Below are 27,308 nucleotides of genomic sequence, written 5' to 3'. Positions count from 1 at the left end.
TTTCTATTACTTCGTAGAACCTCCTCAATGTGGGCGGAGTCATCATAGCAACGATTGCGTGAAACTCTCGCGGCATAGTTTTATACACAATACAAACACACAAACTAGTGACTTGTAAAGCAGTTGTTTTTGGTGTCACTGAATCATTAGAATCAGTTGATTGAAAACGATTTGTTCACAGAATCGTTCAGTACTTCCTGCATGACCACAGTACAGACTCTAAACCAGGTACCAGGTACCAGGTACTATAGTCCTAGTCCTAGTCCTACCCAACAAATGCCTCGGTCTTCTTATTTCACACATTTTTAAACTCCACATGTGAACGACTCCTTATTGTTTACGCTCAAATGCTTAAAAATGGTGAACTGAGTGTAAGAGTTAAAGCTTCAGTCAGTAATTGTGGGGGGAAAGTTAGCAATAGCAAGCTAAACTGTACCATCCCCTCTTCTCACCTCATCAAAGTCCCGCCTACAATAAATTTAAAAGTCATTGTCTGTGGCCTCACCCATTTTCTTCCATGACTTGCTAACACGATAATGTGCTAACTTCTTGGCTGTCACTGCTTGTTCGCCGCTAAGGCTAACTGTGAAGACCTCAAGGTAAGGTGTGCTCAGGTAGGCGGGGTCACTTAATGACAGACAGGTAAGCCAGCCAATCACTCTATGCCGATGATACGACATCAACAAATCAAACAAAAAAACTAAATGAAAAGCATTTCGGAGCCCAGCTTTAATGTGGGTTTTTTATCGCAGGTGTATAAATGATTATTATTCCTCTCAGGTTTTTAAATTATTTATAAATTTAAATAAGACAATAGTAGTAAAATAGCTGGTAATGTTTCGCAGTTCTTTTGTAGGAAAAGCACCATTTTTTTACTTTGCGTAACCGAGGTAAATGAAACTTATATCGGGCTAAAATAAATTAGCTGCTGATTAGCACGACACTAACAGACGTTCACCCACTGTAGCGGACATCACAGTGTCTCATGACTTGGTCTCACATCAGAGTTGTCCCGCACAGAATCCCTGTCTCTGAACGCACCACGGAAAAAAAGCTAACAACCTAATACACTTTTGTGTTAAATGACACTTTCTATTCAATAATTGTATAATTTAGACCATGTTAAACCAATGGCACTGTAAATGTTGTCTTTTATTTTAAAGTTTAATGAACAGAATGATTCTCGTATATTAAACCTGGACTATGTTTACAACTGACATTGAAATATTTTTAAACACATTTATTCTATATTTTCTGGTTAAAAAAATATCTGGGAAGTCTATATGAACACATTTTGTGTGTGTGTATGTACACTGAGTAAAAAATAACCAGAGTCATGTTCCTCATACTCGGTCATTCAAGCCAATTCTGATTCTGGAAAACTACATTTTCTTCTTCCTCAGCTGCTTCACACTGAGATCTAAGACACGGACATCCGTGTTCAGAGACAGACGAGTCTGCTGGGGTCAAACGTTGTGGGAGCTCTCGGGATTCTAAACGATCGCAGAAGCAGCGAAAACACAACGATATGTTAAATTTATCATTTAAAAATTTAAAAAGTCGCAACTGAAAATTTGAATTTGTGACTTAAAGTGTTGTCATTCAAATGCAACACGATTTCACTTAAATGAGCAAAAATACACGGATTTTTATCTAAACCTCAATTACTAACATTTGCAGTATGTACATTATATTAAATATTATATCGATGGCTTAAAAAATGCTTCTGTGTGTGAATCTAAGAGACAAACCTGTGGCGACAAAAACACAGCGAGTGAAAATCATCGCCAGGAAACTCCAGGAGCTCGACCACGAGGAGAAATAAAATAAATACACATATAAATTAAAACAGACAATAAAATGTCCACTGTTTATCTGTCCGTCTGTGTGAGGTCGTCCGCCGAAGGTGTCGGGAGGACGCCACAGATTCAAACGCCTCCCCCTGCTGGACTGGGAGAGCACTACCATCAGGTGTACTTGTATTTATTTGAGGTGGTTTGGTTTTTTATTGGCCCGACGTCCTCGTCGCCCTCTGCTGCTCCAACATGGACCTGAGCGCGGGGGACATCATGGCGGGGGACATCATGGCGGGGGACATCGCCGGGGTGAAAGGTCGCAGCGGGTACTGCGCATTTTTGCCCGGGACGTAGACGCACTGGAAGAATCTCTGGCCTGTGAGGATAGAATGTCAGATACATAAATGTGTCTCTTACAACGTCCGATAAAATATAAGCTAGCTCCTTTAGTTATTGTTAACGGGGAGAAAACTTTAACTTTAGCGATAAAATTTCCGATATTAAAAAAGTCCTCTTCAGGGAAATGTTTACTGACGTTATGAAGCAAGTGAGTTTTTCGTTGAATTCCGATTTTATGACTTTAATCTCAGAATTCCGACTTTTTCTCAGAATTCCGACTTTATAACTTTAATCTCAGAATTCCGACTTTTTCTCAGAATTCCGACTTTATAACTTTAATCTCAGAATTCTGACTTTTTGACTTTTTCAATCAGAGTGGTTGCGAATCAGTATATTCTTACTTTCTAATTGATTTCACCAAGGAAACTGGAGGACTCCATCCTTTTTTAAATCTATCATCTATGTGTAGAACATTTAATGGTTCACTTTACAAACTTCCATGTGGGCTCCATTCAGGGGTCGCGTTAACCGAATATTTTCCGTCATTGACCGTTTTTTTAAAGCGGTGACGGAAAAATCTGAGAGTCATCCGTCATTTTGACAGATTGCAATTCACACCCCTGACCACTTGGTGGTGAAGAGCATATTACAGTAAGTTGAAAGTAGAAAGAAGAAAAATGTCATGGCAGTTGAGTGTCAGAAGTTTCTTTAAAAAGCCCAAAAACTATGTTGATAAAAGAGGTGAAAAAAGAGGGATAGATGCAGATGAAGGAGAAACTCAGCCCTTGGCCTCAACGGAGCGAGGAAGCGGCAGTAAGGAGGTTAGGCGAGTTCAGTGGGAGTGGGAGTTCTCCTGGCTGAGGAGGGCGGATAGAAAAATGTTGTGCGACAAAATAAAGATTCCCATTGGAGAATCTGAGCATAATTTCTGACCTGGACACCGTACTCAATGCATCTCGCTATCCTTGTAGTGCTGACAGCGTGTTAAAGAGCTATGGACAGGAGGCTTTGGAGCGCGTCTGTGACCGGTGCAGCTGATCCACTGGTGCAGAAGGAGCGCATGTTGCGGGATTTCCTACCACGCGCAACTACGCGCAAGCAGGCACGCGATTTAAGTCCATGTGGACCAGGAGGAAGGTGTGAGACTGTGCGTTTAGGCCACAGGTGAACTGTTCATATTCCGCTGCAATATGAACAATGCAATTGAATATGTCATTATTATCATTTAAAGTGACCGGTAAAAATGGATTATGACGGGATTTGACCCTGTCAGTCAAAATGACAGACAACGAAAAAGTCTAGCGCAACCTCTGGCTCCATTATAGCGATATTTTGGTTGACGATATAGGCCTTGAGTGGGTTTGTTCATAGTGGGCCCCCCACCTGTATTTGGGCCCCACATACTGTAGGTGTACAGTATAAGTATAACCCTGGAGATTAGTTTGCTCACTGCTCTCTTTGACCTGAGGACATTACGGACAAACTACGGTGGCCTTCACACATGAGAAAGGATGCATTACATTATTTTCTATCATTAGTAAAACACTTTAGAAGACATCAGAACCCTGTTTAATTTTTTACCTGTTTTTTTCTTTTCTGTGGCATTGTCGTCACTTTGAGACTCTTCTGCAAAGAAAAGAAAATAAAGGAGTAAAACAATAGAGAGAATCATGGATATGCTGTGATGAAACAGATTATGAGGGTGAACGTCCACATGCAGGTCAGGAGACAAGGTAAAGGGGAGGACTCAGTAAGAAGAGAACACTAAAAAAAACGATGATTTAACAGGTTTTACTTCATGTTTTTAATTAATATTATTGTTTTTCACATTTAACTCTAATCATCATCTCTTCATATTGAGTCGTGAAAAGACGGTTGGAAATGAGCCGGATACCTCAGGCCAAAACAGCAACGTCTTATCTATGAACGACAAGCACACTATTTAAAACGATGTCAACGTCTGGAAATAAAGCAGGAAACTTCGTCTGGTGATCTCATGGTGCCATTCATACTCCAGCAGAAGAAGTTAAATAAGTAGAAGAAGAGGAGGAGCAGGAAGAGGAAGAAGGAGAAGAATGTTTTGAGTTTCATGTGTCAGTATTTTTAGACAAACCCTGGATTAGAATCTAAGCGGAGTCAACACTGTACGACATTTGGTCAAAATAATGAAGAAGAAGGAGAAGAAGGAAAAGAAGAAGAAGGAAACACCTGTGTGTTTTCTCACCGTATCAACAAAGGTCAGAGTTCTTCATCTGTTGCTCTGTGATTCATGAAAAATATTAAACCATTGCTTTAGAAAGTGATGTGAGAGAAATTGGAGTTCTGAAGGATTTTTGGGTCAAAGACACTGAAAGTTTCTCACTGAAGTGAAAGAATTCACAGAATGAACCGAGTGATACGAGAGACAAGCTCATTTTTCGTACTGCGTCAACGAGAAAGTAGTCTTGTCCTTTTGTGTCCTTAATTTCCATGGATTTAGACACATACTTCCTTTCAAAATAATTTTTTAAGTCCATTAAGATCAACAAAAACGAAATAAATAATTCAGCACAGAATAAAAGGAAGTGTGCGTCCAATTCCAACCGCACCAGTTTTCATCGGCCGTGGTAACTGAGGACGCAAATGGACACAAGAATTAAAGATGAATTTGATGTCTTTACTGTTGTTAAATCATATTTTATAAATCAAGAAATATGAATATACAAAATAAGAAATGGCTTTAACAAAACTAGTGTAACTAATTATAAAAATAGTAAGGTAGGGAGTGATTTTATGATTGACAAATCCTTTTCTTCTGTACTTCTGTACAAAATCCAAGTATCTGTACTTTACTTTTACTTTCACTCCAACACAACTGTCTTTGTTACGACCAAATCAAATCAGAAAAAGAAGAGTTGTTAAATGTTTTTTATTTATTTATTAAAGCTCCTTTACAATTTTGCACTTCATTAATTCACATCCATCCATTCACCCATTCACATGCTGCCGCCAGGAGCAACGTGTGGTTCAGTGGAGCCAGGAATTTAACCCGCAACATTTTTATATCAGTCAAAATAATGATTATATCATGTTTTGAAATTAAGAAAAAAAATTAATTCATGCAGAATTCATTCAGAGGTTTCAGACTTTCTGACTTTAATCTCAGAATTATGACTTTAATATCAGAATTCCGACTATCACCTTAATCTCAGAATTCTGGCTTTAATCTCTAGAATTATGACTTTAATATCAGAATTCCGACTTTATGACTTTAATCTTAGAATTCTGACTCTATGACTTAAATCCTAGAATTCCAACTTTATGACTTAAAGCTCAGAATTCCAACTTTATGACTTTAATCTCAGAATTCATGCTGGTTTTTGTTTTATTAGTTTCCATTTTTCCGAAATGAAAATCGGATTTAAAGGGTGTGTTCCAGTTATACTATAAACTATAAACTCAGAAAATCCAACTTCTGACACAATAACTTGAATAAATAGGGAGTCATTATTATTATTATTATAAATGTGTTTGACTCTTGTTTGAACTGTGGATGAATAACATTCATGTTCTCATATTCACTCTCTGCTGGTGTCTGTATAATTGTGAGTTTGCAGAAACAGAACTTTGATGATGAGCGTCAGCTGTGAATGGCGACTCTTTAACAGGATTCATTCATTCATTCATTCATACCTTGAGCCTCTTTGACAGATTTCTTTTCAGCGCCGCTCGTCTTCTCACTTTTGCCTGCAGCAGAGAGAGACGTGTCGTCACTGTCTCATATAATAACTGTGCTGTACGTTTGAATATTCATGCAACAATATTCTGCATCCCCGCGTCCTTAATCTGAACTTTATCAAGCATAAAAATAAGCCATTTAATCCCATAATGTGTGACAATATTTGCAGTTTACTCTGAACGATGGCAGGAGAATTCTTTAAAAACTTAACTGTGTATAAATAATAGATTTGATGTCTCGGGTTTGGAGAGTGAAGCTATCCAAACTTTGGGGCTTAAAACTTTGTGTTTTAAAGAAAATAAGTCCATTTTAACTTTATTTTTAACGTTGGTAAAAGTATTTGGTCTCTCTGAGATTAAAGTCAGAATCCCGACTTTATGACTTTTTTTTCTCAGAATTCCGACTGACTTTTTTCTTCAGAATTCCAACTTTATGACTTTTTTTCTCAGAATTCCGACTTTATGACTTTTTTTTCCAGAATTCTGACTTTATGACCTTTTCCCAGAATTCTGATTGTTATGACCTTTTTTTCCAGAATTCTGACTTTATGACTTTAATCTCAGAATTCTGACTTTAATCTCAGAATTCCAATTTATTCCAACTTTTTTCTCAGAATTCAGATTAATAATTTTAAACTCAGAATTCTGACTTTTTTCACAAAATTCAGTAAAAATCCAGTAATATTAGTTTCATATGGTACAGTAAATATGAATTATTTAAGTCAAATTAACGTATTATGTTTTACAGTGTACACATACAGAGGAGGCCTGATTCAAAATTCAAATTAGGAACAATTGTCCTGTTATAAATATAAATATTTTGATTATGGAGGACAACAGAAAGGATGATGACAGAAGAAATACAAGCAAATATTAAAAAAGTAAACTCACGATTCTTCTCTGCTACGGTTTCTGATCTCGACTTGGCTGAAAATCAAAAAAAAAAAATTTTTTTTAAAGAGTTTTTGCTTTGCTCCACAGAGAAACGTGAGACGTTTTGTTTTTTAAACGTCACCTGGTTCAACTGGTTCAGGTGAAGACCTTGCAGGTTTCAGGTGTTTGACCGGAGTCGTAACGTTCCCTCTGCTCGAGGCGTCGTCGTGGAGTCTCGGTCTGAGTCTGAGCGGCTGTGGACGTGGCTCTGAGTCTGCAAATAAACAGCAGTGTGAGCAGAGTCACGAGTCATTGTTTACTCGTTTCTAAATAATTATCATATTTTTTACCTTTCTTGACAGCAGACGTCTTTGTTTTGCTCCGGACGGACGAAACTTATGAAAAGAGTTCAAAAATCATCAGTCTGACAAGTGAATTTATTAAAACTGATAATAAGCACCAGGGTTTTTAGTTACCTGTCGACTTTCTGTTCTGTCGAGCGGCGGCCGACTCTGAAAACAAACACAAGCGTTTTTTATTATAGCTATTATATAACTATTTTATAATTAAGATTTTTCTTATTTATGTATAATTAATGACCTTTCTTTGAAGCCACAGCAGGTTTAGTTTTCTCTTTTACAACTTTATCTGCAAAAAACAAATTCTTTTTATTATATTGTTTACTTACTTTAGAAAAATGTTGTTGTTTTTGGCAAAAATCACCTCAAAAAAAGTAAATCTCATAGTAAATCTCATAGTAAACATATACCCAATATACTGTATAATACTGTGAGGTTAAAGGAAAATTTAAATTACCTTTATTTCCCTACAATTACAATTACAAAAATATGCGTATGCTCCCCTATATTCTGCAACTTAACACCAAAATGTGTTAAATATTAAATATGAATTACCTTTCTTTAACACAGCAGTTTTGTCTTTTACAACTTTATCTGGAAAAAAAAGTAAAATAATGATTAAAATATTACAACTTTATAAAATAATTATAAAATAATCAAAAAGACTCTTTATACAAGTTATCTACAGCCAAATATATTATATTAAATACTATATACTACTAATAATAATAATAATAATAACAACAATAATAATATTAATAATGATAATAATAATGATAAATAAAGGTAATTCTACATTTTAAATTACTTCTATTTCCCCCTTTTAATCATCTCCCCGAAATTTCTGTCATTTTGGACAATTTCAAAAATATAAATATACATTTGAACATATATAGTGAAACTTTACATCAAACTATTAAAAGTGAATGACCTTTCTTTGACGTCACAGCAGTTTTCTCTTTCACAACTTTATCTGAAAAAAAAATGTAAAAAATAAAATAATGATTAAAATTTTTGTATAGTGCAATCTTTTTTTAAAAAAAACAAAAAAAAACTCATGATACTTTTTTGTGAGTTATCTTCATGAAGTACATCCCCAATATATAATATTAAATTATATATAATAATAACTTTTATTTCTTCTTTTACTCATTTCCCCCAAAAAATTCTGTACATTTTGGACAGTTGTAAAAAAATATGCACATGATCATATTCATTACCTTTCTTTAACGCTGCAGTTTTAGTTTTTTCTTTTTCTGCAAAAAACATATAAATAAAATAATGAGTCAAATATCACAGAGTGCAGCTTGAAACCAACATGTTAAATATTCTTTACCTTTTTTAACCACAACAGGAAGTTTGATTTTCTCTTCTTTTGCACTTGGCCCTGTCACAATAAAATACACAAGTAAATACATACTGTATATACTGTACATATATATATTCCTCAATAGACAATAATGTGTTGATTTATTTACATTTCTTTGCTTTGCTTTTGTCTTTAGAAACAGAAACGTCTGCAAATGTTTTCACATAAACTGAATTAAATTCAGCTGAAACAACGTAATTTACCATAACTAATGATTTAAATTTAAAATAAACATGCGTCACCTTTCTTTGCCTTCTCTTTGGCTGCTGCTGCCTCTGAGTGAGTGAGTGATTGAGTGAGTGAGGGCAGAGTTAATGTTTCCATAATAATGAACACATTCATATCAAAATAAAGTGATGAACACATGAGTAAGTGACTGTACCTTTCTCTGATTCAGCAGCTTTTGTTTTCTTCTCAGCTGCTGTAAATTGTCAAAAATAGCATTTATTATAGTTTTCATTTAATCATATTTATGTGTATACTTAAATTTAAATGATTATTATATTGATATTATACCTTTCTTGATCGAGGCGGCCACAGCCTGTGCTTTTACTTCTGCAGCTACTGATTCTGTCGTAAAAAGAATTTAGAGAAATTATGAAATTGAGTTTTAGAGATTATATTATATTATATTATATTATATTATTAAAGTCCAAATATCAAAATATTCAACAAATGTGTACTTGCATTTTCAAAAAATCTGAGATACTTTTGACTTAAAATTCTTTATTTGTAAATTTTTCATACACAATACTGTATAACCTTAATCCATTTTGTGAATAGATTATATAATCACTTAGAAATTTAACCAACTGTTTGGTTATAAATTAAAAAATGAAACCACAACATTCCATAATTCATCACAAAAAATGGTTCCAGCTCCAATTTTTCATAGACCTTCAAAATAAAAGTGTTGGCCACAAGTGGTCCATGGACCACGGGTTTTAGACCTCTGGTTTCTAGTTGACTTATGTGAAGCCAGTAAAATATAAAATAGAATAAAATAAAGTATTTTCTCTCACCGTGAATCGATGGAGCTGCAGTTTCAGGTTCAGCCACTGGAGTCTGGACCTGTGGCAGAGCAGGAGATTCTGGTTCTGGTTCTGGTGCTTCTGTCACCATGGGCTGGACTGGTTCTGGTTGTGTCTGCACCACTGGCAGAGCTGGTTCTGGTTCTGGTTGAGTCTGCATCACAGGCTGAGCTGGTTCTGGTTCCAGATGCATCTGCATCAACGGCTGAGCTGGTTCTGGTCCTGGTTGCATCTGCATCATGGGCGGCATCAAGTGCAGTGGATACGGTTGAAAGTGGAGCGGCTGCAGGGGCGGAGCTCCGGGGTGGACGGTCAGAACAGGAGCAGACGGAGCTGAAAAAAGCAGAATTAGGATTTTATCAACAGAGATTATAGAAAATAATATACAGATTAGGTTTATTAGATTAGAGATTAGGTTTATCAGCGTGTGACAGCATAAATACCTGCAACGGTGGGAGGAGGGTACGGGTTATCTGTGACGATGTGATGAACTGCAACATAACAAAAAGATTAATTTGACATTTACACGCGTTGACATTTGAAAGTGAAATAGAAGAGATTGAAGAAGATTGATCAACTGATTAAGATTAAGATGATGAGTTTCAGAGTTCTGAAACGTTAAAACAATGACACTCACCATACCACCCAGGTGGTGACGGACAGTAAACCGGTGCAGGTCTGCATGGACCCACTGGAATGAAAGAGAAAAATTAGTTAATATGAACTTTTTTTAATCATAAAAAAAGGCTTCAGACACTCAGTTTAACCCAATAAGTCTTACACTGTAAAAACAACACCAGTAAAAATACAGCAAAAATTCTTGAATTGATTTCAATTTTCCTGTTTGAGGGAAAAACTAATTTGTCAATGCTTGGCAAGAATTCTAAAATACTAATAATAAATGTAAATCTGGCTACTTTAAAACAGTATTACACTGTTAAACTACCAAAAAATAAAGTTCAAAAAGAAAATTGTGCTCATCAAAAACAAAGAAAATTCTGTCATGAAAGAAATTTTAAAATAATTTAAAATAAAATACAGTTTCTTTCTAAAAGCAAAACAAAAATGAGTACATTTGTCATAAATTAGAAAACAGAAGCATTTTCTAGCATTTTGTTCCTCAGTTGGGATTTCATGTTTTATCTCATCAGTGATAATTAAAGCTTAATGTTAGTTGTAATATATTATTAATACGTATTATTAATATGATATTTCTCATGTCTTATTATATAAGACAACATTTTTTATTATTTTTCTAATGCAAATTTATCTCACAAAGATTATTTTTGTTTTTAGGCAAACAATAAAAACGTTCCCTTAAAAATCAGTTTTTGCAGAAACCAAAACATACAGTTCATCCATGTCCGATGTTATTATCCGATCTTTTATCAAAATAGTACTGATATTTTTAGTAGAATTATTAAGAATAAAAATGATCCATCATTTTTTACCTTCTTGTCCAGATTCTGTGACTTCTTCTTCTTTTTTGATCACTTTCTCTGTGAATATAAACAGACAAATGTAAACACATGGCTATATTTTGATGTATTTTAAAAGTATATACAGTATAAACTGTATATCACAGAGTGAGTTTGAACACGACGGGCATCAGTGACCTGGTTTGGGAGTCTTGGTCTTGGTCCTGGTCTTGGTCTTCTGCTTGGTCTTGTCCTCTCTCCTGGCTTTTTAATTGTAAAAATGTAGAAAGTTGAGTTAAAAAAGGTTCAAAATGAGTCCTGATTATATATCTCACGTTATAAACTCTTAAACACGGGTAGGCCAAAATATCGATTTGTTGATATATATTTACATCGGAACTCAGAAGTGGGATTAACGTCACCCCCAGAGTTTATCGTGTTACAGTTAAAACTCAGTTGCTATTATATATTTGTTTTAATTTGAAAATATTGTATATTAACTTTCCTTAGGTTCAATAAATCAACGGAATCAAATAATTCAATTTGACATTAAGAATACAAATTTCACTAATTTCACATTGTGTGTTTGTATGCAGATGATGTTACGATGTTTTTAAAAGAGACCAGAATTTTTATTTTTTGTGTTGTTTGTGACAAAGTCAAACCACACATGTCTTCTTTAGTAAAGTAATGTACATTTTCGGGTGGTTTCACAGAAATGTCGTGATCTCGGATGTCGTGGGTGTTTTTTTTCTGCGTACCTTTGAGAAAAACGGGGAATTTTCTGATCCTCCTGACTTTAGGTTCCAGACTGGCGATTCTGGGAAGAGCTGCACAACAACAAATGATTGATTTGTTATTAAGTGTTATACAAAATAGTTTCTTCCAAAATAAAAGTGGTTTAAAGATGAGTTGTACCTTTCCTTTTTGGTTTCTCATCAATCTTCACGACTTCTCGGCCTAAAATAAAAAAAGAAATAAATTTGATACTTAACAGATCATCCCAGAACTCATTACATGTACATTAAAGTCACAATATCTGACAACTAGAGACAAAAATTCAGTTAATTTTTTAAAAAAAGTTACAAATGTTTTACTTCAAATCCGGTATTTATTTATATATTTTTAAGGTTTTTAAACATTGTAATGATCTGAATTATCTTTATTTTTCATCACCTTTTTTCCTCCTCAGGTCTGAAACCTTCTTGGGAGCTTCTGCAAACACAAAAGTGGTTTTTTTTTTACAGTCATGTAGTTCCAGTCATGCTCCACAGGTGGCAGCACCAACACCACTGCATTCATTATACGAGCCTGAAGATTTGAACGATCACCTGATTTTATTTGACTGAATCTTTGTGACGTGAAACTTAGATAAATATTGGCCGTAGATTCTTTCTGCAGATCACGCTGGTCTCCACTAGAGGGACCCAGATATTTGAATATGTCGTGAATGAGCGAGTGAATATGAAGAAGTGACGTCCGAGCCTAACAAACCTTTTTTCTCCACAGTTTTGGGCACAGACTCTTTGATTTTGGACGAATGCAAACAGGGACAAACTGAAAGGACATTGAGAGAGTTTCAGCTGCAGTGAACATGAACTTCAATACAAATAAAAACTCTGATCGTCCTTCATCGTCTCCTCTGACCTGTAGGTTCACTCTTCACAGCCTCCTCCTCCTCAGGTTCAGGCAGAGGCTTAATCACGTCCACTGTCGCCTTCTTGTCCTCATCGTCATCTTCGTCAAACTCCTCTTTCTTATCTTCTGCTTCGTCCACAGATTTCCGTGTCGTAGTCATCAGCTTTTCATCTTCGTCTTCGTCTTCGTCTTCGTCCTCATCCTCAGCAGCAGCAGCAGCAGCAGCAGCAGCAGCAGCTGGTCTGATCACTGAGGGTATAGAATAGAATAGAATAGAATAGAAATACTTTATTCATCCCCAAGGGGAAATTGTTTTAACATAGCAGCAATGCAACAAATATTATAAACATAAAACGTAAAATGTGCAACAGTGGGAAAAAATAGTGCAATAATGAAGGAGTGGCATAATGGAGTGCAATGTCATACTGTATGTCACGGAGAGAAAATGTCCATTGTGCAAATGAGCAGTTGTTTGTTTTTTTTTTTGACTATTACAGAGAGTTATTGTAAGTTTTGATGGCTGATGGCAGGAATGACTTCCTGAATCTGTCCTTGTGACAGCGGAGCTGTCTGAATCTATTGGAGAATGTGCTCTCCTGGGCCTGGAGGATGTGGTGGAGAGGATGATCGGGGTTATCCATGATGGAAAAAAGTTTATTCAGCATCCTCCTCTCCACCACCGTTTCCACGGTGTCCTGTTTGCAGCCGATGATGGAGCCGGCCTTCTTTATCAGTTTGTTTAGTTTGTTAGTTTCACCGGCTCCAATGCTGCTCCCCCAGCACAACACAGCAAAGAACAGTGCACTGGCCACAACAGACTGGTAAAATAACTCCAACATCTTGCTGCATACATCAAAGGATCGCAGCCTCCTCAGAAAGAAGAGCCTGCTCATCCCCTTCCTGTACACAGCACCGGTGTTAGCCTTCCAGTCCAGTCTGTTGTTCAGCCTCACACCAAGGAATTTGTATTCCTCCACCATCTCAATATCCTCCCCCAGTACTCTCAAAGGTTGTGGAGCTGTCTTCTTCCTCCTGAAGTCCACCACCATCTCCTTGGTCTTGGTCACATTCAGAATCAGGTGGTTCTCACTGGCCCACTTCACAAAGTCAGATACCACTGTCCTGTACTCCCCCTCCTGTCCATCCCTCATACACCCCACCACCGCAGAGTCATCAGAGAACTTCTGCAAGTGGCATGACACAGAGTCATATTTAAAGTCTGAGGTGTATATGGTGAACAGGAAGGGGGACAGCACAGTTCCCTGTGGGGCTCCTACATCGCTATCCACCACATCAGACAAACCACAACCCAGTCGGACAAACTGTGGTCTGCCTGTCAGGTAGTCAGTGATCCAGGAGATGGTGGGCCACCCCCACCACCTGTGTCCACCCCCACCACCTGCAACTTCTCTCCCAGTAACAGTGGCTGGATGGTGTTGAAAGCACTGGAGAAATCAAAGAAAGTGATTCTCACAGTGCCTCCAGCACCATCCAGGTGAGACTGAGCTCGATGCAGCATATAGATGAGGGCGTCATCCACCCCCAGTTTGGGCTGATAAGCAAATTGAAGCGGGTCCAGTGAGGACTTTACCTGCGGTCTGAGGTGAGCCAAGACCAGCCGCTCCAGCACCTTCATCACATGGGACGTCAGAGCCACTGGGCGGTAGTCCCCGGGTTCACAAGATGCTGATGACTTTGTCTTGGGGACAGGAACCAGGCATGATGTCTTCCACAGCGCTGGGACCATCCCCTGTTGGAGGCTCAGGTTGAAGAGGTGCTGCAGGATCACAGCCAGCTGGGTAGCACACGCCCTCAGTAGCCTGGGGCTAAGACCGTCCGGGCCTGCAGCCTTGTTCTGCTGCAGTCTCTCCAGCTGTCTTCTGACCTGGGTGGTTGTCACGGAGAGGGGGGGGGGGGGGGGGAGAGGTGGAGAGGTGGGGGGGAGGTGATAGAGTGTCCAAGCGGTTCTCCAGGGGGGGCAGAGGGGGGAGAGGTAGAGGCAGGGGGGGAGGGAGGGAGGTGTGATGTGTGGGGGAAGCAGCAGGGGGCTGTGTGGAAGACTGTGAGCTGAACCTGTTGAAGAAGAGGTTCAGCTGATTAGCCCTCTCGATAGAGCCCTCTGTCGGTTTCTCCTTCACGTTAAATCCGGTGATGGTCTTCATTCCGGACCACACCTCCCTCATGTCATTCTGCTGGAGTTTGGACTCCAGCTTCCTCCTGTAGGTGTCTTTGCTCTGCCTCAGCTTCTCCTTAAGGTCACGCTGTACCTTCCTCAGCTCCTCCTGGTCCCCATGTCTGAAGGCCTCTTTCTTTTTGTTGAGGAGAGTCTTCAGATCTCTGGTAACCCAAGGTTTGTTGTTGGGAAAGCAATGGACAGTCCGGGCAGGGAGAACCGTGTGTTCACAGAACCTAATGTAATCTGTGATGCAGTCTGTCATGGAGTTGATGTCCTCCCCATGTGGCAAGCAGAGCGCATCCCAATCAGTAGACTCAAAGCAGTCCTGCAGGGCCATGTCAGCCTCCTGTGTACTCCTTCTCACTGAGCGGGTGGCAACAGGAAGCCTCTTCACTACAGGGACATACCTGGGAGTCAGCTGGACCAAGTTGTGATCAGACAAGCCAAGGGGGGGAAGGGCAGTGGCTGTGTATGCATCCCTAGCATTTGCATACAAAAGGTCAATTGTTTTATTGTCTCTGGTGGGGCAGTCGACATATTGGTGAAAGGTTGGTAAAACAGAGTCCAGGTTGGTGTGGTTAAAATCCCCAGTGATGGTGATAAATGCAGTGGGATGCTGTGTCTGTAATCTGGACACAGCAGAGTGGACACTGTCTACTGCTGCTGCTGCATCAGCTGAGGGAGGGATGTAGACAGCCACAACGATCACGGAGGTGTATTCCCTGGGGAGGTAGTATGGGCGCATTCCCACAGCCAAAAGTTCGATGTCCGGGCTACACAGACGCTCCTTCTCACAAACATGTCCGGGTGAGAGACAGGAAATGACTTGACATACTGTTATAGTTTAGTATAATTAAGTAGAGTATAGTACAGTACAGTATAATATAGTAGAGTATAGTATAATATAGTAGAGTAAAGTACGTGCAGTATAGTATATACAAACACTGTTATAGTATACAAGCAGTTTTATAGTAAAGTATACAGTTGTATAATATAGTGTAGAATAATATAGTATATATAAACATGTTTATCATACAATATTAGTGTATATAAGCACATTTATAGTTTAATATAACTGACCAGTGTCTTCCTCTTTGCTCTTTTCTTCATCATCATCAGCCTCACTGATCTTCTCCTCCTCTTCCTCCTCCTCCTCCTCATCCACCTCAGTCTTCACTGCCCCCTCCTGGACAGGAAATGCTGGTGCAGTGGTGGCTGCAAACACACAGAACATGAATAACTTAATAATGTCACATTATTGACATTTATTTCTGTTCTCTTCACATTTACATCAACACACATTCTTAGAAATTATTGAACTTATTTAGTTACAATTTTCCAAAGATTATTATGGTCTTGTTATGTTATCAATATTGATTTAATATTGATTTAAACTGTAATCTCACTGAAAATGAGAGCAATCAAAGACGCTGCAATGTACCTGCCAGCAAGACATCTTCATCTTCATCATCTTCGTCATCATCTTCATCATCTTCATCATCCTCAGCAGCTAAGGACTCTGATGTGACTTCATCGTCATCTTCATCTTTTCCTGTGTCTTGTAACTCGACTTTGTCTTTTTGAACTAAGACGAACTCAGGTGAGCTGGAGACAACGTCTTCATCTTCATCATCCTCAGTTGTGTCAAAGGTTGTGTCGTCACTGTCGATGGATTCTTCATCTGTTTTCAGAGTATCGTCATAATCGTCATCATCCTCATCATCATCATCGTCACCCAGGACTCCACTGTCTGTACTCTCAAAGAGAGCGACGTGATCTTGCTCCTCCTCTTTATCATCTTCATCCTTAGTTTTATCCTCATCATCATCTTCATCTTCATCAAAGTCAACGTGGACGTCTTTGTCAAGGTCGCTGTCTTCTCCTTCATCGTCATCGTCATCTTCATCGTCTGCAAAGTGCTCAGACGAGGCAACAGAGATTTCTTCATCTGATCGTTCCAGATCATCGTCATCATCATCATCATCATCATCATCAGGAAGTTTGACCTCTTCCTCAAGGTCATCTTCCTGGTCGTCATCATCTTCTGCAGGTTTATGATCTTCATCATCATCGTCCTCATCTTCACTGACCGCAGCTACAGGAGGAAGCTCCAGCTCCAGCTCCAGCTCCAGCTCTTCATCTTCATTTTCATCTTCATCTTCATCTTCACTGTCAGTGACGCCTTCAGCCAGTCTGTCATCTTCATCATCCTCCTCATCATCGCCCCCCTCTTCCTCCTCCTCATCACTGGAGAGGAGTGCAGAGTCGCTGACGTCTGAGGAGTCGGTGAAGACGTCGTCTTTTTCATCGTCTTCGTCGGGGAGAGTTAGGTCTTCATCGACGGGTGCGTCCGACTCGGAGTCTTCGTCCTCGGAGGTGGAACTGGGTTCAGGAGTAACTTCTTCTTCTTCACCCTCATCCTCTTCTCCTTCCTCCTCCTCCTCAGCCTCTTCTTCATCTTCATATGCCTCCTCCTCCTCTCCCTCTTCTTCCTCCTGCTCTTGAACACCAGCCTCCTCCTCATATTCCTCCTCCTCCTCATACTCCTCCTCATACTCGTCTTCATACTCGTCCTCATACTCGTCCTCGTACTCCTCATCCTCATACTCATCATACTCCTCCTCTTCCTCCTCCTCATACTCCTCTTCCTCCTCTAGTTCTTCCTCCTCTTCTGCATACTCCTCCTCCTCCTCAGCGGCCTCCTCTTCGTCTCCCTCCTCTTCCTCCTCCTCAGCTTCAACCACTGGTGGTTTGGTCTTTGTTTGCATCCCTATAACTGTGAAATAAACAACAGTATTATTATTAATGTTATTACACAGGATTATAATCCAAGCAGAAAATATAATCTCATAAAGACACAAAATCACTAAAAGCAAAGGCAACAAAAGAATTCAAGAACAGACGACAGCTATCAGTATTAAGTTTTATCTGAGCAGAAGGTTCTCAAAGACTGGTTCGGGGTCCCACAGGTGTGCCACAGGATTTTTTTTGGGGCCCCCCCTCAAAAAAAAGCATAATTTCCCAACTTTTTAGTGAAAATTTTTTTAAAATAACGTAGATAAAATGTACTGATTTACAATTTCAACATCTCTTGGTTGATTTGGGTCACGATAGTTTGTCATCGTGAAAGTTCATCCTACACCCACACAAATTGAAGATATCAACTTTCTTTTAGGCCCCCCCTCTTTTTTAATACGATTTTTTTTTTTAATATGATAATTATAAGTCATATATATCTATTTATACTCGACCGAGAGCCCTCTTTTTAAAAATGCTACACAGGATTTGGCAGCAAACAAATGGGAAACTGTAGGAAAATGAAAACTTACTCACCTTTACTTCGAGACGGGAGAAATTCTCCTGGAATGTGACAAAAAAAAGAAAAAAGAAAAGTTAAAACCCAAAAATCAGCACTTCAACAAAACAAAAATACAGATTAAAGTGAATAAAGCATGCTACAATTCACACAAGACAGATTATTTGAATTAGTGGCAGCATTTGGCACAGACAGGTAACGAGAAACAGACCCTTCACAATAAAAGTCTTTTTGTTGTCTTTGTTAATCTGCTGTTACAGGGAAGAGGAACAGACTCGTGAGTCTGAATTAATCTACACGCTATCAGAAAAAGAGAAAAACAAATGACGGCCGAGTACCTTTTCCTTTCTCAATCTTCACCTCCACTTCCTCCTCCTCCTCCTCCTCCTCCAACCAACTTGAATCTTTGAGATGGTTTTATACATAAAGTCAGTTTATTCTATTGTTTCGGCCTTGTTGTTTTATATAAACTGTAGATCCACGTGTGACTCTGAGCCACAAACATCAACGTCAGCTTTTAACAAAACAAAGTGGAAAAAGGCAGGATGCATTTATTGATATATTTTATTCATCCTGAGTCCGTGCCGTCTTTTAAGTCTTGTAAAAACAAACCTTTATCAGAAAGCTTATTCAGATTTGATCAGATTATAATTTTCAATTTTACTCCTCTGATTGATTTGAGTTTGTTTGTTTTATTAATTTTTTAGTTTTTGCACCATTAAGCACTTTATGCATTGATGAGAAAATTGCTGTATAAATAAAGATTATTATTATCATTTTCATTAATGACGCTTTACTAAAAACAGACAATGGTCAATTAACTCACCAACAGTTTATCGAGTTTAACAAAATTGTCCTTTAGTTATTTCATTAAAGTCATTTCTTACAATCTGTCTTATTTGTTGTGTTTGTCTATAATAGCAGGTATATATCATTTTTATTTATACCTGTATATAAATATATATATATGTATATATATATATATATATATATATAATCATTAGATTTGAAACTATATGTGATGAAAACTATGTTTAATATAGTTATAGAGAACTACAATCTTGAGAAATAACCAAATATATCAATATAAAGTTTAATAAACTTCACAAACAGACATTGAATTATAAAAAAATACATACAATTGCTTTGAATATTTAAGTGTTTGTCATTTTCTATCCATTAAGAAGTTTAAAACCACAATTAACTCATTTCATCAAAGGAGTAAAAAGTAATCTTTAACTGTTTAAATATAATTATTGTGCGTTCCTATGTATCGTCCAACTTTACTACTTCCTGTTTGGCGGACAACATGTGAAGAAGAGCACATATACAATGAAGCACAGCAGGGACAATAACGTATAACAAAAAGCAGCAGGCAGTTCATTTCTTTCATTTTCATTTTGCCGTTTTATTTAAAGAAACAAAGGAACAAACCTTTTTTTCTCACTGCGTACAGATTTCCTGGAGGAAAAACAAACGGGAGTGAGAAAGAATTTCATTTCAAGGTCCAGTGTAATGTTGATCATATATTGGCATATGTTTATTATTCTACCCAAGTTGAATTTTTTTTAAAAGTTTCAATTTTCAGAGCATTAGAACAACCTAGTGATTTATACTATGCTTTACAGAGGCAGCCATTTTGTGCCGTTGTGTTTCTACAGGAACCTGAGTGGACAAAACAGACAGAGCACGAGTTTTGTGTTTTTAAAGTGAGAGATTATTACGTAAAAGAAGAATATGACATCCTTTTTGGTATGAGCAGGCCACTGTAGTTCCCTAAAGTGACGGGGAAAGGGAGCGGGGTTAGCGCAGAAGTCCCTAAAGCCTCTTTCACAATAAAACTACCAGGATTTGTGAAACGGCTAAGTGGTCGTTCGTCTCAGTTGTTGTTTTTGTCCCTCCAAGCCAAATGATGACATGACTTCCTGGCTAACGGCTATGCTAACTGCCAGAAGTTACGCAGGAATTAGAATCAGTGCCAAAAAATGAGAAAGACAAGGAAGAAATTAACACGTTTTGCTTTCCCACGTACGTTGATCAGAATCGAAACCAACAAGAACCCGCTTTATATTTTGGAATGACGGCCCAATGGTCAAAAATCTATTTAACCCTTTAACACATATTACCCCTTAATTTGGGTAATGCAAAGTGCTCTGCGATACGTTCGGTGTTAAAGGGTTTTAAAGACAGTTTTAAATGTGTTTTAAAACTTTACTTTACCTTCATCGTCTGCGGGAGCAAACAAGTTGGCAGTAAATTTCAACATGGAGCTGATCACATTGGTCGACTCCTCCACGACAACGCTCACTGCTGTCATGGGGTCCGAGCCAATCTTGCTGAGGCCTCCTGGTGGAGAAGGGATGTAAATACAGTCAGTTTGGACTTTTCCTTCTTCTTTTTCACCAAACCCAAACAAATAGAGTGTCAGTAAGAGCGTCCTCTTACTCTCTTACATCTCCTCAGTGCAGACAGAGAAGTGAAACTGCAGTGAGGAAATGTCCCACGACTTTATATCGAAAGGTTCAAAACTGAGGTGGGCCTGCAATCAATATCAGGAATTGATTAAAGTCCAAAACTTAAACCCACCGTACAGTTCAACCTTTGCAGGACGGCCTTTGTTTAGCATGTTGCTGAGCAAATAGCATTTTTTTTTTTTAAATCACGCTGACCCTCGTTCATCAAGACTACAAAAAAAGTCAAATTTGAACCAAAATTGTTGTTATTAGTTAAAAACTTCAAGATGAAGGAGGTCCAGTGTTCCCAGTGCAAACCAGCATCCAAAAACACAACTTGTTTTGGTTCTTCTTGGCATTTTAGAGCAGTTTGCATCAATACTGTTGCTTTACTGCTTTTTTTCTTCTTGTTTATCGTTTATAGCACCATACTGTTCTCTTAAAATGTCACAAAGTGTAAGAACTTACATTTTTTCTCATGCCCCAACTACAACCAGGTCTAAACAGATAGCAAAATAAGGACTGGGAATTTTTTTTAAAAAAACATGGAAACACGAGAGCTGGAAAATGCATTTTTTTTTAAAAACCAAACAAACAAACATTTAAACGTTTGAGATTTCAGAAGAGCTTGATTTATCTTTGTTTCAAGCTCAACTGAAGCTCAAACTATCCAAAAGATCCACTTTTTCTGTTGGTCTAGGATCAAAAAGTTGTCAGACACAAATATGCAGTGAGCATCAACAAATGTGAAATAAGCAAAGTGTGGAAATGATCACAGTCACAGTCACAGCATCACAGTCTAAATATCATGTACCTGTCCAAACAGTCTTAGCATCCTGCTACATTCATTTCTATGACGGTCTAACTGTGTTAGCTAATACAAGCAGCAGATTTTAGGATGTTAGTATATTTTTTTATGAGCAGTTGTAGAAGAAGCCTCTGATCTGCAGCGTTAATACCTCTACGCCCTGAATCCTTTAAAACCTTCCTGACGAGCGGAGGCGGACGACCTGGTTGGATGAGAAACACACAAAAGTTGCTGTGAGCAGAAAATGAGGGTGGAGTGAAAGCAAGAGGAGGAAGAAGAAAAGGAGTGGTGAATGAATGCATGAGGATGAAGTTGTTAACGTGCAGTCGACCCAGCGCTCAGTAATGGCATGTAATAATGTAATGGGTGATGCTTGATGCTAAAGGGAGCTATCATGCTGCGTTTACACCAAATGTTAGTTTCCACGGCGCGGAATCACTTTTTGCATTTCAGGAAGTTGCCATTTTTTTGGTCGTAAGAGAAGACAGAAGTAACGGCCATTTCTTTAGTTTTCACCATCAACCACGGCTAATATCAGACACATTGTTGGATGGCAACTTGCTCTCCGGGTGCCCGTGAATTTGCTGATTGGTCATTGTGTCAGTGCGATTCCTTGCATTTGTGCATTCACTTTGTACGTAAACACGTAGCATCCGAGGTTAGCAGAGTGCACTACAGTATCATGGCTAACTATGTAGCAAGAGGGGCTTATCTTGCTGTAGCTACCTGATCCAGACCATAAACTCATTCTTTTCCATTCCAACGTATGTGCTAAAATTCGGCTATTTCCTGTTGGTTGAATTGGGTTTCATAGTATAGATCTGATAGCAAGTGTTTAGCTAGCATAGTGTTTCAGCTTAACACATGGACATGATTTGACGAGCTAGTGCCTGTTTGTGTATTAGCAAAAACAGAATCTGTCAAATGAAGGGAAATGTTTGTGTTGGAGGTGAATGCAGATGAAAAGAATGACATTTATGAGTAGTGTTTGAAATGGAACCCAATGAACAAGTCAAATTAGTGGCTTTTCACGCAGGACAGTTTGACGTGTGACACAGAGACCTAAAAAACAAAAGGATTATGTGAAAATCCAGACAAAGAAAGAAGAGAATGGACAACAAACATCATCATGTCCGTACCTGAAATAGTTTTGTAGTCCATGAGATCGAACATGATGACAAAAACACACGACCACGTAATGACGAGAGCGAGGACTAAGATCCAGGCCAGAGGGGAACTGAACGTGGAGGACAGGTTGTCTGTGAAGGTTTTCTTGGACGACTGCAAAGACGACGCCCCGGCGTCTCCGTTCTTGCTGTCAATGACCATGGTTGTGATGGTCGTCGACCGCGCTGAGGAGTGAAATACGAGAGACAGAAGGGTCAGATACAGAGTGTCCAATTTTTAAGATTTGGAGATTCTTAAACCAGGAGATGCAGTATATGGACAAAGGTATTTGGTTGCACATTAAGTATTGAATGCAGGTGTTCTAGACCCCTTATCTCCAATGAAGGACAATCTTAACACTTCAGCATACCGAGACAATTTGGACAATGCTATGTTTCCAACAATTTGAGGAAGACCCCCCGAGTTTTGCCCCTGTGCACTATAAAGACATGGTTTGACTTTGAGTTTGACCTCAACCCCACCTTTGGGATGAACTGGAACACGAAACTTCTCATCCAGCATCAGTGTCTGACCTCATCAAAGCTCTACAGAATGAATGGACACAAAATCACATAGAAACACTTCAACAAAATCTTAAAGGAAAGTCTTCCACGAAGAGTGGAAGGTGTTCTGGCTGCAGAAGAGGGGACCGACTCCGTATTAAAGTACTGTATATGTATTTGAGTATGTCATTGGTGTAGTGGTGTTATTGTCCATATAGAGTGTGTTCCCTTTAAGGCAGTGATTATTTCAAAATCTCCATATCTTGGGTCATTTTGGGTCACATCATATCTATACAAATATCACGTGTCTATGTTCATGAAACCTTTAAAATCAATTGGTTTGTATTCATAAATCCTTTTACTGTTTTCATGACAGCTGCCAAGGAGCAATTTAGGATTAAGTTTCTTCACCCAGGGACACGTCAATAAAGATGGACATCATTTATTCTATTCTTTATTTTATTTTATACCATTTCTGGAAGATTGCACTGATATAAGAGCTTATACCTCTTGTTCTTACTGTCTATATTAATAACGCATTTATAACTTTTGGTTTGATGTATTTAAAAGCTTTCATCCTGTTTAAGGATAAATTTAAGCTACAACAACATGTCTGTGGAAGCTGTTTTTGTGGTTTTGATGGTAATTATTAATTCATATTCAGATCACAGATCAGTCTTAGTATGTGATTAGTGTAATCTGATTAATAAAGGCTCTGTGAAGGTTGACCTACAATCTTTGAGTTGATTTTTATTTGAGGAAACAGTTTAACTTTTTGTGCCGTGCGATATTACAATTCTCCGTCTGTTTTCACTGTGTGTAAATAAACTTTCTCTTTGTCTGAAATTATCTTAGACGATGGAGGAAATAAATGTTCTGCTTCTTACTTTGGCAAATAAAATCTGAGGTGATCGATGTTTTCATTATAATATCATGATTATTATGTTTCAGTCTCACATAGACTTTTATCCAATTTCTTTATCTGCAAAATCAATTTTGTATTGAAGTTATAAGGTTACATAAACATAAACATAAAATAATAGTGAAAATTTTAACATGGTGTATGAGTTGTGTGTCGTAAAATGTGTCAGTGTGGTTGCTGATGTAACCGTGTGTGTGTGTGTCTCAGAGCTGAGACACCTGTTGTCTCTCGTTAGCTCACTGCTGGCAACTACTGTACGTGACTGTTATTGCTCACTCAAACAGCTTAGCAGCATTCTAAACACACACACACACACACACACAAACACACACACACACACACACACACACACACACACACACACACAACCCTGACAAAGCAGAATCCTGTGACTCCTGTCAATTGTCATGACATAGTTTAAGGTTTGGTAAATCTCTTTAAATATAGTTAAGTTTAGAATTCTGAACAAAAACACTATAATAACAAAGTATGTGAGACACTAACATAATGCCATATATGCAGAGCTGGAGCTAGAAAGATAAATAAATACATTATTTGTCCAATTTATTAGGTACACCTATTCGACGGCTTGTTGAACACAAATATCTAACGACGTGATCGTCAGAACGAGGAAGAAACATGATTTTTGCGACTGTTGTAACATGAGTATTTCAGAAACTGCATCATCCACAGGGATTTTTACACTCAAACATTTCTAGAGTTTCAGGAGAATCGTACAAAAAAAGACAAACAGTGAGCATCAGCTCCCTGCAAGAAAATTATGTCAGAGGTCAAAGGAAAATGGCCTTCTTATCTCATAAATGACAGTTATAAAATCCCATTGACAATTATAATCCAAATTAGGAAAACAAAAGTGTGAAAAATATGACCTTTAGAGCTAAAATTACATTATTACATATCACAATAAGCTTTAAGACACATAGTTACAAAGTGCTGTACAATCATTTAAACCCAAAATATGAAGCAGAGGGAGAACAACAGTGGGAACAACATTAATATCACTTTTCCATGTATTTAAGTTATTGTCTACACTTTTTTTGTTATTGTTGACTATAACCATGATTATCCATTTGTTAGTTTCCAGCACAATCCTGTATCACTTGTCATGAGGTATAAAATAAACATAGAATTCTTGATGACAGTTTTTCAGTTGTCATGTGATCACAGGAAAAAGAAGATTAACCAGAAGAAATCCAGCACAAAGGAAGGAACATTTGTAACATAATTAAATGGAATAATGACATAAATATACATTGTTATTAGAAAGTATAAAAAATTAGGAATATGATGTAAACAATTAACTCTGTGACACTGTAATCTTTAGTGTGCAAGATTTCATGTGCTTTCACTTTCATAAATCAGTTCTCTTCAGAGGTCAAAGTTCAGAAAAGTGCTGAAGAAATAGAGTATAGTTTCATAAAAACAGTAGCATCATGTAATCAAACATTTAAAGGGTTAATATCCTATTAATTATTCAATACTTGATAGTTTTGATCAGAACTGAAGTTGATCAGTTGATTTAACCCAAAAAGGCAGGAAAATGAATATTAATCTGAACTATTTTAAAGCAGTTTTCGGAAGAGGACATTTTGTCCTGACTTAAGAGGGTAGTACATTTTAAATTTGATGCTACACAAAAAAGAAATCCCCTAGCTACCCAACATCTGTTATATGGAAAATAACTTGTTTTTTGTGCTTCATTCATAAATAACAGTGACATCAAGTAATCAAACTGTTATTTAAACAGTTAAATCTTCAACATGATTGACTATTTCATAGTTTTGAGCAAGATTTTAATCTGTAAAGTACTTATAGAAGTTTTTACAAGAGGACATTTTTGTCCTTAATGACTTAAGAGGGTACTAATTTTTAAATTTACAAAAAAACTAATAATGCACCAAAGTCGGTGTTTTGGATAATCTTTGACAAATTCAAGACAGGTTTCTTTTAAATAATCCACCAGCCACCCAACATTTGTTGAATGTAAAATAACTTATTTTTTGTGTTTCATTCATAAATAACGGCAACATCAAGTCATCAAACTGTTACATAAAGGGTAAAAAAATTATTGCATGTTTGATAGTTTTGAGCTAAATATCCTTTGTAAAGTTTTTATAGATGTTTATGCAAGAGGGCATTTTTGCCCTTAATGACTTAAGAAGGTAGTCAATTTTAAATCTGATGCTAAACAAAAACTAATAATGCACCAACGTCGATATTTTGGATAATCTTTGACTGATTTTTAATAAATCCCCCAGCCACCCAACATTTGTTATATGGAAAAGAACTTGTTTTTTTGAGTTTCATTCATAAATAACAGTGACATCAAGTACTAGCATTGTAAAGTACTGTTTTCTTTTCGTGTCATAATCAATAAAAAACTGCTAAAATGGTTTGCAACAGTCTGCATTGATGTGGTTGTGTGGTTATGTGTTGATGCTGACTGATCTGACACTGCACTGGACATGTCACAGGGGGCTTAAAGCTACTTTACAAATAGCAGATACATGATAGCGGGCATATTTTTAGACTCCTAGAATCATGAAATTCCCCTACAACGCCAGAAGGCACAATATACACAATGTACAAAACACACACACAGACACACAGACATACATATATATATACATACATACATATATATATATATATGTATGTACTTCAGCTTCAACGTGGTGCAGATACTTTACCTTCAACTGCTTCAGTCATTGCGTTGCATAAAAATAAAAGTGCTGCTCCTGCCGCAGTAAATCCTTTTACGTTTCCATGAAAGCAAGGTCCTCAAGTGTCAGATTTAATCCCAGGCTTTAATTCCAATCCATGTGTGGATGTGCCGGGATGAAAACTTGAAACGTTTCGGCCTCCACTGGAAAATCGACACCTGTTCTTTTTTACATTCTCTGCACTTATATGTGTAAGTTTGCTTTCTCGTTCCAGACGTCAGTCGGGCTCAAGTGAGCGTGAACTGGTCCAGTTGGCCGACTTCCGTCCCAGTGGCTGAGGCTGGGGAGATAGACAGACAGACAGAGCCGAGGTGGTCAGAGTCTTTGCCCTTTGCCTGGTTGGGGCTGGTGTTGCAGATCCGAGCAGACCCCCCTACCCCTCCCTTCTCCACCAGCTCTGACGGAATTAGATCAACCACAGGGACTAATGGACGTTGTAAGGGGAAGAAGGACGGAGGACTGCGAGCGTGAAGGAGTAACTTTATCCCACCTGGAATCACGTGACTGAAAAGTAGTTAATGGTTTCACACTCATTCAAAAAACTTTTTTTTACCTTAAAATACTAGAATTTCTCTCTTTAATTGTTGATATTGTCAAAATATTGTAAAAAAAAAAAAAGAAAAAAGTCTGAATCTAATTTTGCAGAGTTACGTCCACACTGCAGGTCTGAGCCTCAGGC

General features: G+C 37.9%; 1 protein-coding gene across 8 annotated transcripts; it reads right to left on the bottom strand.

Annotated features, from left to right (window-relative positions):
- Positions 1-1,131: 1,131 nt before the first annotated feature.
- LOC131443369 (triadin-like) lies at positions 1,132-27,210 on the bottom strand. 8 transcript variants are annotated; one of them, XM_058612932.1, is made up of 35 exons: positions 26,597-27,208; positions 22,943-23,005; positions 22,433-22,645; positions 21,445-21,495; positions 20,253-20,378; positions 19,467-19,493; positions 18,050-18,076; positions 16,158-17,492; positions 15,797-15,931; positions 12,550-12,789; positions 12,397-12,459; positions 12,079-12,117; positions 11,821-11,862; positions 11,664-11,732; positions 11,101-11,166; positions 10,936-10,983; positions 10,122-10,175; positions 9,928-9,975; positions 9,476-9,817; positions 8,970-9,023; positions 8,836-8,874; positions 8,696-8,728; positions 8,563-8,601; positions 8,421-8,471; positions 8,305-8,340; positions 8,016-8,057; positions 7,640-7,678; positions 7,326-7,373; positions 7,202-7,237; positions 7,076-7,120; positions 6,868-6,999; positions 6,744-6,779; positions 5,808-5,861; positions 3,720-3,761; positions 1,132-2,176 (listed from the first exon to the last, which is right to left on the bottom strand). In XM_058612932.1, the coding sequence occupies exons 2-35, from the start codon at positions 22,980-22,982 to the stop codon at positions 1,968-1,970; spliced, it is 3,900 nt and encodes a 1,299-aa protein (XP_058468915.1). In that variant the 5' UTR covers positions 22,983-23,005; positions 26,597-27,208; the 3' UTR covers positions 1,132-1,967. The 8 variants fall into 8 exon arrangements, with proteins under 8 accessions (XP_058468915.1, XP_058468917.1, XP_058468920.1 ...); XM_058612934.1 differs by having other exon boundaries at positions 1,132-2,172; positions 3,717-3,761; positions 26,597-27,206; XM_058612937.1 differs by lacking the exon at positions 12,079-12,117 and having other exon boundaries at positions 26,597-27,210.
- Positions 27,211-27,308: the final 98 nt, after the last annotated feature.

Source organism: Solea solea, chromosome 17, assembly GCF_958295425.1.
Source record: "Solea solea chromosome 17, fSolSol10.1, whole genome shotgun sequence".
Lineage (NCBI taxonomy): Eukaryota > Metazoa > Chordata > Actinopteri > Pleuronectiformes > Soleidae > Solea > Solea solea.
The sequence above is the reverse complement of the archived record's forward strand: the minus strand, read 5'-3'. Positions and strand labels throughout refer to the sequence as shown.

Excerpts from the sequence above, each read along its gene's own strand:
- LOC131443369 (XM_058612932.1), bottom strand. The coding sequence starts at position 22,982 with ATGCTGGATGAGAAGTTTCGTGTTCCAGTTCATCCCAAAG. Across the intron at positions 19,494-20,252 it reads TGCTCCCGCAGACGATGAAG|GAAATCTGTACGCAGTGAGA; the intron begins GTAAAGTAAAGT and ends TTTTTCCTCCAG. Across the intron at positions 17,493-18,049 it reads TCTCCCGTCTCGAAGTAAAG|TTATAGGGATGCAAACAAAG; the intron begins GTGAGTAAGTTT and ends TTTATTTCACAG.